At 44.7% G+C, this 13217-nt stretch overlaps 1 protein-coding gene across 1 annotated transcript in view; it reads left to right on the forward strand.

Annotated features, from left to right (window-relative positions):
* Positions 1 to 13217, forward strand: part of Pld1 (phospholipase D1) — a 171889-nt gene that overhangs the window by 98895 nt on the left and 59777 nt on the right. The window contains 3 exon segments of the mRNA XM_052730200.1: positions 8508 to 8636; positions 9601 to 9719; positions 11475 to 11588. Coding sequence (XP_052586160.1) covers positions 8508 to 8636; positions 9601 to 9719; positions 11475 to 11588 — 362 coding nt within the window.

Genomic DNA, 13217 nt, shown 5'->3' on the forward strand with positions numbered 1-13217 from the left:
CAAGGCTAAGATTTTATTCTGCTAGATTAGGATGTTGGAGTCCAGCTGACAGGCGGGATGAATCTCCAGGGGACCTGACTAGTAGGGCTGGAACTTAGTGGCTCCAACATTCTTTAGGAATCCAGCTTTCAAATTGTTTTAAATTCTATGTGTTTAGTTTTGTGTGTATATATGAGTGTGCCTAGGTTATTATGGTGACTGTGTGGAGGTCAGAGGTCAGAGGTCAGAGAGCAACTTGTAGGAGCTGGTCTTCTCTTTCCACTAAGTGGGGCCAAGGGACTGAACTCAGGTCTCCAGGCTTGGTAGCAAACACCTTTATCTGCTGAGCCATCACATGGACCCAGACACAGCAATTTTTAAAATGCATTAACTATATGAAATGAACCAAAGCTCAGTGTAACTGTTAATCTTGTAAATTCTAACACTATTGATACCCAATTAAAAATAGGAAACATTATACGGGAGATGTCTTAGTTATTTAACGTAAGGCTAGTTCTTGATTGGCATATGAATTTAGCGACAACTTTCATTTATGTCTGTGCCTGTGTGCACCTCAACGTTCTGAAGTCTGGAAGCTTTCGGGTTACCGAGGGGACAGAGACAGGTACCTGCAGCTGTAAATATTAAGAAACATTCTCAATTAAGCAGGCCTGGAGAGTGGCCATTCTGGTGTTGTGTGTTTGCTGCTTTATAAGTGAGGTTCAAAGTGGAATAGAAGAACGAGGTTACTAAAGTGTGAAAGGGTCTGCCCCTTGACAGTCAGTGGGGTACACAGGGCGGAGGAGGGGCGGGGAGGAGGGGAGCAAGTGGAACTGAGGCACATTGGGCCAACCCTGGCTGAGGGTGTGAGACCCACTGTGATGCTGCTGGGAAGTGGCCTTGACAAGCATTTACAGTCTCCTCCACTCACTGACTGGAGACATGTTTATTTTAAGAGAAAAGGAGGAAGTAAACAACTCAAATTTTAGCCTCTGAGAATGATAAGGAAGTAGGGGGTTGGGTCATCCTTAATGAGACAGAGCAGCCATTAAAGCAGAAACTCACATTGTTCTTTACAGACTTATTTTAACTCTAATCATGTGTATATTTGTGGTGGATGCAGGAAGCCAAACTCGGGTCCCCTGAAATAACAGCATGCACTCCTAACCGAGCCAGCTCTCCAGCCCCCTTGCATGCTTAATTGAATAAATGTGTACTGAGCGCCTATGACATGCCAACCACCGTCCTAAGTACTATGAATGAAATTAAGGTAATAAGGATGGGTATTACACACACAGACCGTTGCTTGTAGTATATCAAGCAGTGATAATTATTACAGTGGAGACCAATGGTGTGAAAGCAGAGGGGTGAATTACTCTTCTTAAATAACCTGATTAGCCGGGCGGTGGTGGCGCACGCCTTTAATCCCAGCACTCGGGAGGCAGAGCCAGGCGGATCTCTGTGAGTTCGAGGCCAGCCTGGACTACCAAGTGAGTTCCAGGAAAGGCGCAAAGCTACACAGAGAAACCCTGCCTCGAAAAACCAAAAAAAAAAAAAAAATAACCTGATTAAAGAATGATACTCTTATGGGTTGAGTTTGAACTAGAGATCAAAAAGAGAGGAGGAGGAGAATAAGAAACTCTGGGGAGGTGTCCTAAGCAGGAACAACGGCAAATTCAAAGAGCCCAAGGCAGGGGAATGATTGGGATGTTCTAGAAATGTGGAGATGGGAATGTTAGAAAAGCAAGAAGGTGGGGACTGGATGGATTATAAGCAGCTTTGTAGGCTACTGTAAGAATTTCATCTCTGGGGAAGTCCGTGGGTCGTGCTAATGTACAGATAGCCACATGGAAGGGACTCCCAGGAGGCCTTGCCGTGCGTGCAGAGGCCAGTATGCAGGGGCAGGGTACAGGTGTGAGGGGTCCCTGCAGGTGTCCAGGCAGGGGAGTGAACTACAGGAAGAGATAAGTATGAAATCCAGGTGCAGGCTGACTTTGTGAACCTGGATCAGATTCTGGGGAGTCTAAAAAGTGACAGTTTCTCTCCAGTGTACTTAAGCACAGGATAATTTGGAAAAAAAAAGTTTCTTGATGGAATAAAATCCCCTGTGCACAAAGAAGCATAATTACATTGAAACTCAACTCAGGGCACACTTCATTTCCTCCAAGAAGATGGGTTCTAGAGATAGGCTGCCTGTACTAGCTTAAGGACCTAAAGTTCTGGCCTGGTCTGGTCAAACAGAGAGTGTAGAGGTCATTTGGGCTATTAGCCACCATCTGGTCCTAATTGTGTGAGTTCCGGGGAGCCTCTGGCTATAAGGGTCATTTAGATTCCTAGTCACTTGCAGTCTTGGTTGTAGGACTTCATACGGCCTGGTAACACAGGTAACACAGATCACCCCCTGTTTATCACTCCCAATTCTCAGCTTTCTGGATGGAAGAACAGGTTTTTCATCTTTCTTACTGGAAAGACAATCCTGTGTGCTTAGCATTCCAGGTTTCTCTGGAGATCTGTGGGCACAAGGGCCTTCTTGCTGTGCTTCTAACACAGGCGAGATCACTGCAGGGTTTAAGCAGAAAGACTGCGCTAAACTTAATTCCTCTTAATGAGGTCAGTAACCATGGCAGATTCTGTAACAAGTATTTTAATTCAAAGAGCATTCAGCCACCCTCATGGATTTTTTGCTTTGTTTTGTTTTTGTTTTTGAAACAGGGTTTCTCTGTGTAACAGCCCTGGCTGTCCTGGAACTCACGTTGTAGACCAGGCTGGCCTTGAACTCACAGCCTCAAGGATTTTTTTTTTTTTTGTCTTTTCAGAATTATGTTCTAAGGATGGTCACAGGTTTCTATTGCTTTGCCTGACACTATTTTAAATACAGATTGGATTCCTCTTATATTTGGGAAGCATTTGCTGAGCTTTCCTTTGTAAGTAATACTGAGCAGATCAGTCAGCAGGATTTCACATTGATGGGGTGGTAATGGTAAGTTAAGGCTTCTCCAGACTTCTCTGGGCTGCAGTGCACTGGGTGCATAAGATGCCATGTTCCCTCAAGAAGCTTAGCTCAGGCAGGCATGGTAGCTGTAGCTGCAGTCTCAGCATTTGGGGAACAGGGGCAGAGGACTGTGGCAAACCTGAGGCCAGCCTGGCTTCCATAGTGAGTTTGAAGCCAGCGAAGTCCAGATAGGTCTTGTCTGAAAACAAAACAAGACAAAAAAGAAAACCAGCTTACTGTCTGATAGCTGATTGTGAAATAGTTTGAAATGTTTTACTGATTAGCACGGTGGTCAGCACTCTTGCTGCAGGTGAAACCTTCTTGACAGACTCCAGACAAGGTCACGACCCCTCACACACACTTGGAAATCTAGAAAGCTTGAAGACTGAACATTTTCAAAAACACATAACTCATTCAGGACCTGGATTGGAACTACCCTCGGATATGAATATAGATTGAAAATGTAGGGTATTGAGAATGTAGCTCAGTGGTAGAGGCCTTGCCTAGCACTCATGAGGCCCTAACACTGCAAAAGACTTGGAAGGTAGAGAGTGAGAAAGGAGAGAACAGCTGTTTTGGGATAATGTTCTATCTTAGGGCACAGATTTGAAAATGAATACTAAAAGAACTTATTTTCAGTTCTCAAACTTAGGTATGAAGTGGGACAAATCCACAGAGGTCTACAAGAAACCCTGGAGTCAGACGTGGTCCAGAATCTAGAACGTGCTGGGATATAGAAAAGTGATGCCATGTCCACAGCCTGTGTTATGTGGCACTTCCAGCAGGCTCCAGCAGTCCAGGGCATGTGAGCAAACTCTGCATATTTACATATATGTCCTGAGTGGTACAATGCAGTCAGGATAACTTCACGTCAGTTCAGGTCAGCTTCTGATAAAACATGAACCGTGAACACACCATTGGGCTTTTAGAGTTTGGGAACTGGGGAGTTGTGGATTCCTACTGTTAGGTCTGGGATCATGAAATAAGGGAGGACAGACCGCCAGAGTCTATTAAAACAGGAGCAGACTTTATTCCAGAAAAAACAGAGATAGAAAAGAAAATCACCCCGGGGCACAAAAGCTTATCAGCTAGCTGAGACCACAGCCAGGGTTCGAGATTTTGAGGCTGTGGCCCTTTGAGGCGGGTTCTGGCCCCTTTTTTATAGCAAGAAGTAAGCATTAGGCATGGACAAAAGAATTTTTACAATTCTGAAGAACTTTTAGAGACAAATTGCTTTTCAGGTTTTACAATTTTCCATTAACAAGGTTTTAGAGGGTTTCATCTAAATGATGTTTGTATATCCCTGTAGCCCTTCCTGACACAGTTAATTGATGATTGTCTAAACCTGCAATTTTTCCGGACATAGCTGAGTTCCCAGAGTGGGAGGAATACGAAGCAATGCAAAACAGGTTGTCACGGAGAACTCGTTAAAAGTTAACTTTGGTTTCCGAAATAAGTGGTAGGGGGTTACCAAAAAATACATAACCCCAAGACTACAGAGGGCAATCTTTAGTTTAAAAAAACCTAACATTTGGGTTGCTGACACAGCTGCCCATCATAAAACACGGAAGGGCCCAGTTAAAGGTTAATCCCCATTTGCTAGCGAAGCTGACGGCTGTCGGCTTCCATCTCTTAAGCTTATAATTTTTTATTTCTATATTTTTATCTTATTCCTATATTTCTGGACTTTGTATAGACTGGGCTGGTGGAGTCTGTCTAGGTCAACTATGGAGGCTCCAGTGAGTCAGGTTGAAATCTTCTAATTCAAAAAGTGCTGGAGAACACCATGGTGGGGTGTAGCTGAAGTTTTCCTGTGTCCTGGCCAGTCAGCAGTCAGGACAAATCTCTCTCACCTGCCAGTCCTGCAGCCACTCAGACCGAAGTAAACACAGAGAAGCGTATATTAATTACAACTGCATGACCATGGCTTAGGCTTTAAGCTAGCTAGCCCTATATCTTTTTATTTATTTATTTATTTATTTATTTATTTATTTATTTATTTATTTAATTTTTTGCTGAATGTCATTTATTGAAGGAGGGAAGAGGTCTTAAATACAGGCTTATAGCACAATGGGAGAACCCCAGAGGGCAAAAGTTCGCTACCGATGTTTTGCAATCTTGCATCTAAGCTGTTAATGCCCATTATGCAGGGTACACAGACAAGGAACTTCCCTTAAGCATTCAGGAGGGTGGAACCCAGCAGGGAATTAGCATAGGGAGGATATCAAGGTCAAGGTCAGCAAGCAAGGCAACAGTTATCCAAAATGGGGACCAGGACCCTACAGGTCCCCCTTTTACTAGAAAATGAGCTTCTGACTTAGGTTGCGTGGGACGTCAGCAGGTCACCTTACCTGTCATGCCCAGGCCACACAGGCGCTCTGTCTTAGGTTGGTGAGCGACCCCCAGGCATTACCCGTCTCTGAATACTCATTATCATACAGGCTCAATCGTGTGTGAGCTGCAGAGTTAACTGCTGCCAAAGATCTCAAAGTGGTGCTGTAGCCCTATATCTTAAATTAGCCCATAACTATTAATCTATGTATCGCCACATATCCTATGGCTTTACCTGTGTGCCATTACATGCTGCTCCTTGGATGGCAGGCTGGTGTCTCCTGACTCAGCCTTCCACTTCCCAGAATTCTCCTTGTCTGTTTATCCTGCCTATACTTCCTGCCTGGCTACTGGCCAGTCAGTGTTTTATTTATCAATAATAATAGTAATAATAATAATAATAATCAGAGCAACACATTCACACATACAGAACATCCCACTGTAGTGGAGGAGGTGGTGGTGGTGGTTAAAGGTAAAGATTCTTTGAAGGATATACTTGATGTAAAAGGATCCAACTAGGTTGTGCCAATGTGCTCAAGACTGAGGTAGATGGAAATTTCCTGAGGAATGATCAGACTATTCTTATGGTTTCAGAAGTGGTGATGGGAGGAAGATAGTTGGGCAGAGTAGTGGAGAGCAGCACAGAGGCCTGAGAGGCTAGAACTGAGTTACCCATGGAGGGATTGATGCTGCATGATGCTGGCAATTTTAGTGTTAGGTGTGACAAAAAGAGGTGACCACAGCAAGGCCTGGAGACTCCTGGCAAGAACAGAAGATGCCCTTCTGCAAACTTTGGCTGCTGGCAGACAAGGGCGTAGAGAACTGGTACAGGGCACCAAGGAGAAGAGACACAATTGTGATGATGTCATTTGGGAGCCAGATGTGGTACTGGTGTGCCTGCTCACAGCTGTCCATGTGTGCACAGCTGCCTCTGTGTGTCTTGAGGAGGACTGCGTCCTCAAGAGGAATAGTTGAGACTTGGCTAGAAACAAAAGCATATTTGAATTGTGGGCATATGAATTCAGTTACTGTCAAGGTTGTTTTCTGAGACTAGAAATTTACTTTCGTTTTTGTTTTTCAAATGATAACCACCTATCATAATATTTCAACAAGTGTATGGGTGCCTGTGTTAGAATCTTAGCTTCATTTCTCAAGTTGATGAAAATATATTTATACATACATATAAATACAACTAATACTGTATCTCAAACTTAATAGTTACATTTGTATCTCTTAATGTTTTCCTACAATGTGGGGGTGGGGGTGCACCCATGCGCATGTGGCATGGCAGGCCTGTGGTGACTAGAGAACACCTTGAGGGAGTCAGTTCTTTCACCGTGTGAGCCCTGGGATTGATTCAGGGCCCCGGGCTCAGTTGCAGGGACCTTTGTCTACACAGCCAGCTCTCTGTTTCTGTGTGTTGTCAGTTTGGGATTGACTCATCATTTATTTTATAGTCTCACTCTCTGTCCCTCCTTACTTACCTCCCTATCTCAAGTCTCCCTTCCCAACAAGATCCATGCTTGCTATGAAGAGCCTGCAGGGTAGCCTGCAGCCCACACATGCTCTTTCCTTTCAGGTGTGCACAGCAGGAAAGCCAACAGCTGGGAGAGGATAATAGAGGTCTGCTTTAAGCAATAGTTGCTTTTGTTGACATTGACACTTTAAACCATTTTTCATTCAGTATACTTAGTGACCTTTGGAAAGTTAATTATTAATTTTAAGATAGAATATTAGGTGTGTGGTGACTGCATAAAAGTATTTGTTCTGCAAACATTTATTAATTACTTCCTGGATACTGGGAGCTACAGCAGATGGTGAAGGGTTATGGTGCTGACTCTGAGGAGGGAAATCCACTCAGCGTTTGATGCAGTTGCATGGCCTGGTCAAAGGCCTGGGGAGGGCATTTCCGGACAGGACGACATCAGTGCTGGTGATGCCACTCCCTGAAGGGGTCTGCTCTGTCTCTCTTGAGGTTGGGATGATGTGGCCTATAACGAACGACTAAGAGATCAGGCCAACGGGAGGGAAGAGCACTGTACACAGATGGGTAACACGCAAGCTGCAGAGAGGCAAGGCGGATCAGCCCGTAAAGTAGAGTGAAAAATAAGGCATGTTGAAGCCTGGGGCCAAGCGAAGGGAAGACGGGGAAGAAAAAGACAGATGGGTGCCGGTTCGGGAGAAACTCCTACACACACTAATCCCTCAGCACTTGAACCAACTTTGCATTTCACAAAGACAGTTCTGGGGTGATAAGGCAGTGGTAATGTGTGGTGGCCAGTAGAGCTCTCACTGGCCTCTTCAAGTGGTACTATTATTATTCATTCACCAGTCATTCTTGCACCCCGAGTCTGCCTGTCTAACGCCTCTTTTGTGCCTAGTACTACCTCTGTGGTTTCCGTTCGGCTTCTACCCTGCTTCGTTGTCTTTACGACTGACACATCCCTGAGGCCTTTGCACTACTTAACTCGAGGTGTCAGTTCTTAAGTAGAGTGGTCCGCTAGGCTCGTTGTGGAACGCTGCTGCAAACTGCTGCTTTGGTGCCTCAATTGTGAGCTTCTGTCTGTTCTGTTTCTGTGGATGATGCTTGTGATTTTAGGAGTATAGAATGTTAGAGACTGAAAGATCTTGGCTGCCATCTAGGGCAAATCATACTCTCTACATGGAAGGCTGTATGACCCCCAAATGTAGAAGCATGGTGCCTATAGCTAATTCTGGGGCTGGAACATGGACTGCCTGTAAGTACGAGGCTCATGCTTTTTGAGATGAGAAAGGCATGAATAGCCACCGTATTGGTAAGGGAGGAGGTACCTGGCTCCTGTTGCCTCTGTCCAGTGTGCTCCCATCCTCACCTGGCCGTAGTGTTCTTGTGGCGCCCCACCTGGGGAATTCTTTCTTTACTCTGTGGTCTAGTCTCCCTGACCTGGTAGGCTTTGAGAATAAGCTACTCAATTGCCAAGAACGTTAACTTCCATGGTCTGAGGATGACTCTGGTTAGAGCCTGCATTGCTACCTAAAGAGAGGCTCGGGAGTGTTGGAACATTACGTCAACCCACAGTCCCTGATGAAATGGACACAGGCTGTCCTAGTGACAGGATCCAGGAAGAAAAGTGAGGGTGTGTGGAGTGTTCAGCAGGGGATCAGGAGGACCCTCTCCGGGCCGACCCAACTCTCGGTCTCTGAGCCAATCTTGGTATGTTCACAGACACTGGCTCCATCCGAAGTGTGCAGACAGGTGTGGGAGAACTCCATGGGGAGACCAGGTTTTGGCATGGGAAGGATTACTGCAACTTTGTCTTCAAGGACTGGGTCCAACTGGACAAGCCTTTTGCTGGTGAGTATCAGGAGGAGGGTGGCTGCAGGCTCTATTGTGTTTTTCACTCTGGGGCATCTCAGCAAGTATGCATGTGCATGATCCAAATGCCTTCTGTTTTGTTTAAGGTTTTTATTTACAGTTATTGACCATATGTACATTTTTATACATGTATATGAAGTACTTTGGACCTACCCACCCCCATTACCCTCTTTTCTCCCTCCCATTCCCATTGACCCCCTTTCTCTTTCCAATGAGAAACCCTTCTACTTCTGATGGTCCAGTGAGTTTAATTAGGTTTGCATGGGTAAGGGGTCACTTACAGGAGCACAGGTGACTCACAAGTGGCTACACCACTGAAGAAAATGTCATTCCCTTCCCTGGCTGCCATTAACAACCTGTAGATACTCAATGAGGAGCCGGGGCCTCATGGCTGTTTATTTTTGTCTTTGAGGTTTTGGTTAAATTTTGGAGAGCTGATTTGGTCATACCTGTATGAGCTTTTTGTTGTAGTGGTAAGAAAAAAAACATAAAACTTAAAATTTCCCACAGGTATATTTTAGGGTAATAAGCTGAAATTTTCCATCAGAGGGTAACCTTCTTTTGGTCACATTCTTTTGTATTTATTTTCTCTGTCTTCTTTTATTAGAGGATGTATCTTAGATAATGATTGTGCTTGTATCTAAGAGGTGGCCAGTATGGTGTTGTGTATATAGATAGCCTGCTGTTATTGTCGTAGATCAAAAGGAAAATCTTATCAAGCATGCAGGCTTAGATTATTTGTACCAATTCATATCTTGCCTTGTCTGTAGATTAATATTGAGCATATATAGGGTTAGTGGAGTGGGGTAGATGACTGAATTTCTTGATTGAAAATCTGTGTTTGCCTTGAGCATGACTATGTTATGTCCTGGTTGGGGTCAGAGTGTTTTTGTCCCCTGGCACTGACCTTAGTGATGTGTCCTTGCCTGGTGGCCCTGGGCAGATTTCATTGACAGGTACTCCATGCCCCGGATGCCTTGGCATGATATTGGTTCTGTGGTCCATGGGAAGGCAGCTCGTGATGTGGCTCGTCACTTCATCCAGCGCTGGAACTTCACGAAGGTACCAATGTTGTTAGCACTTGGCCCACATTGGTCCCTGGCTGAGGAGAAGCTCAGAGGCTTGGCAGGAAAGGACTGCTGTGGCCACATCTGTGACACCATCTATTGCTGGGGCTATCGTTGTCATAGTGTTGAGTTTCCGAGCACTACAAAAAAGGAAGCTGTCTCTTGGAGTATTATGACAGACAACTCCGGATGTGAAGGGATAAATGCGGCAATCACATCCTGTGAATTTAAGCCTTTGAACCCCGTAAACGGAAGTGTCAAGTATTTGCAGAGACAGGACCCGTAGGTATGTAGACAACTACTATAGGGTCTGCAGGGCTTGTTTAGATGAGAGGCTCAGATCTTGTGCTGGCCTGGCCTTGCACTGGCACAGGACTGTGGAGCTGGCTCTGAGCAGGGAAAGCAGGATAAGCCAGAGACATTTCTTTTCTCCAGATGGAACCCAGTTAAAAGCTAGCAAGCAAGACCCTACCATGCAGAAATTCAGCCTTGTCATTGGTGCTGTTAAGGCCCCTACATTAACTTAAATAATGACGCTGTCTGCTCTGATAACCTGGAAAAGGGACCTAGTTGAGTTACTTCCATGAAAAACTTAGGGCATTAGTTTACTTACCATTCATGTGAGAGTTACAAAAAAAAAATCAGTGCAGTATTTTAAATTCAAGTTTGGAGGGGATGCCTGAGTAAGCAAAGCAATATTACTTTTTTTTTTTTTTTTTAGTTTTTCAAGACAGAGTTTCTCTGCGTAGCCTTGGCTGTCCTGGAACTAGCTCTGCAGATCAGGCTGGTCTTGAACTCACAGAGATCTCCCTGCTCTGCCTCCTGAATGCTGGTACCAAAGGTGTGCACCACCACTGGCCGGCACAATATTAGTTTTAATCTACTGTATTGTCAAAAATAAAAATATTGCTAATATTTACAGTTCCTTTGCTCCCATGCCCTGATCCTGGGAGGATAAATTAATACAACACTCAATAGTATTTTTAGGTATAAAATCTTTTCCTGCTGGGCGGTGGTGGTGCACGCCTTTAATCCCAGCACTCGGGAGGCAGAGGCAGGCAGATCTCTGTGAGTTTGAGGCCGGCCTGGACTACAGAGTGAGTTCCAGGAAAGGTGCAAAGCTACACAGAGAAACCCTGTCTCGAAACACGCCCCCTCAAAAAAAAAATCTTTTCCCAGAAAAAGTATTTCCACATCACTTCTTATGGTTCAAATACAGCCAGAACTAGTTAAAATGCTAATTAATGGTGCTAAAAACATTGTTTTTGAGACAGGCTTCCTATGTAGCCCACCCTGGCCTGGACCTCACAGTATTCCTCCTGCTTTAGTGTCCAGAGTTATAGAGTGACAGATGAGCTCTGAATTCCTGAATAATATGAATCAAATCAGGATCCTTAGTCCTATTTTGCTGTGAAGTTGTTTAAAATGAAATCATGCCTAATTGCTGTGGTAAGACATTTACAAGATAGTAAGACAAAATAAGAATTTCATTTTTGCAATTATATATCACCGTAACTGTGGATTACATCTAATTTTCTCCTACAATATAAAAGGATGTATGCCTGCCGCAAAGGTAGATGAGAAAGGGGATGCAGAAAAGAAAGACAGTTTCCAGCTTTTAACTTAGAAATAGCCGTTCATAATTATTTTGGTTCCAAGGAACCTGCATTTCTTTTCTCGCTTCCAAGTGAGGAATAATGGATCTCTTTCCTCGTTTGTAACTTTTTTGAATTTGCCTTTTCTGTTTCAGATTATGAAGCCAAAATACCGCTCCCTTTCTTACCCTTTCCTGCTCCCCAAATCACAAACCACTGCACATGAGCTGAGGTATCAGGTGCCTGAGGCAGTCCCCGCCAGAGTGCAGGTAAGCAAAGGGCTGCTGGGTAATGTCTCTGTGACTGCCACCTTGGCTTCAGATTTCCCAGTAAGCGTTTTCTTTTCTGAGGCATGCCTAAGTGGATCTTTGAAAATTCAGTGTTGTATTTACTCTTAGTGAATTCAGTTCCCCGTCTTTCTAAAACTCATGTGTTATGTCTAATAAATGCATGTCCTCATAAAGGCCACAGTGCAGGCATAGCTGCTCCTATAATCCCTTGAGGGGTTCCCAGAATTCCTTGAGAGGTGACCCTAGCAACACTTTACGCAGTAAACCTGGGGCTGGGGCTGCTCAAGCACCAGGGATGAGGCTGAAACTTGGAGTCTGGGAAGGGAGTTCTCATTCAATTGAATTTAGTGCTTAATTAACCAAATACCTTTTAGAGGCCCTTTTAAAAGAGTAGGAAGTTGTTTAATAGAGTCATAAAATTTTATAGCTTCCATTCCAACCTCTCAAATTACAAACAAGGAAACTCATGACCAGCAGGACTCTGAGGTTTATCCAGGGCCACCCACTACCGATGGATCCAAGCTCTGGCTCAGTTGTACACAGTTGGCTCCTTTATCAATGACTTCTCCCTTGTCTTGAAGTTATCCAGGGACAGAGTGAGGGTGGGCCCCCTTTGGCTTTGCCTTTGTAACATCAAAAGCATTGTTTCCGCCGAAGCCCAGTACCCTGCTCGCTCTTCATGTCTCCAGTGTGGATTGACCTAATTCAGACAGGGATTCTAGTGACCATGCTTTTATAAATGAAGTGTCTAAATCTGTTCCTTTGCACTATGTGCAAGCACAGGCATGTGCCTACCAAAAGTAAAATCACAACAGAGACAAAACAACACAGTAAAAAGAACAAGCCAGGGTGGAGGAGATAGCCACACAAGCGGAGGCTTGGAGTGTGAGCCGCAGAACCTGTGGAAAGAGGCTGGGCATTGGATGTGTGCTTGTAATCCTAGCACTGGGGAGGTAAGGACACAGGATCCTGGACTCACTGGCCAGCCAGCCTGGTGAGCCCCAGGCCAGTGAGAGATGCTGTCTCCAAAAGCTAGGTGGCTAGCTCAAAAGCAATAATACCCAGGCTTGTCCTGTGGCCTCCACGTGAATCACACGTATGTGCATGTGTACCCACCCACACAAGGGCAATCCACCTAACCACCCACATGCAAACACGCAAAGAAAAATAAAAAATAGGACAAACTTGAGAAAAGCTCCTGTAGTAGATATGTGCTCACCCCAGTTTACAGAGATATTAAGGCCTTAAATTTGGAAGCACGGAGTGCTGTACACTTGCATACAGGTTGATGAATACTTTATGAACCTATTTAATTTATTCTATGTAGATAAGGAGAGCTTACTCATTCTAGAAGATGAAACAAGGATGCTGGTATTAGGAGAAAATCAGGATTTAAGATTTGAACTTGCAGCTGGGCGTTGGTGGCACACGCCTTTAATCCCAGCACTCGGGAGGCAGAGCCAGGCAGATCTCTGTGAGTTCAAGGCCAGCCTGGTCTACAGGGCGAGATCCAAGACAGGCGCCAAAGCTACAGAAAAACCCTGTCTCGAAAAACCAAAAATAAAATTTTGAACTTGCATTAAAATTGGTGTGGGGGTCATCTTACTG

This window comes from Peromyscus californicus, unplaced genomic scaffold, assembly GCF_007827085.1.
Source record: "Peromyscus californicus insignis strain IS unplaced genomic scaffold, ASM782708v3 Scaffold_9__1_contigs__length_137607984, whole genome shotgun sequence".
Classification (NCBI taxonomy): Eukaryota; Metazoa; Chordata; class Mammalia; order Rodentia; family Cricetidae; genus Peromyscus; species Peromyscus californicus.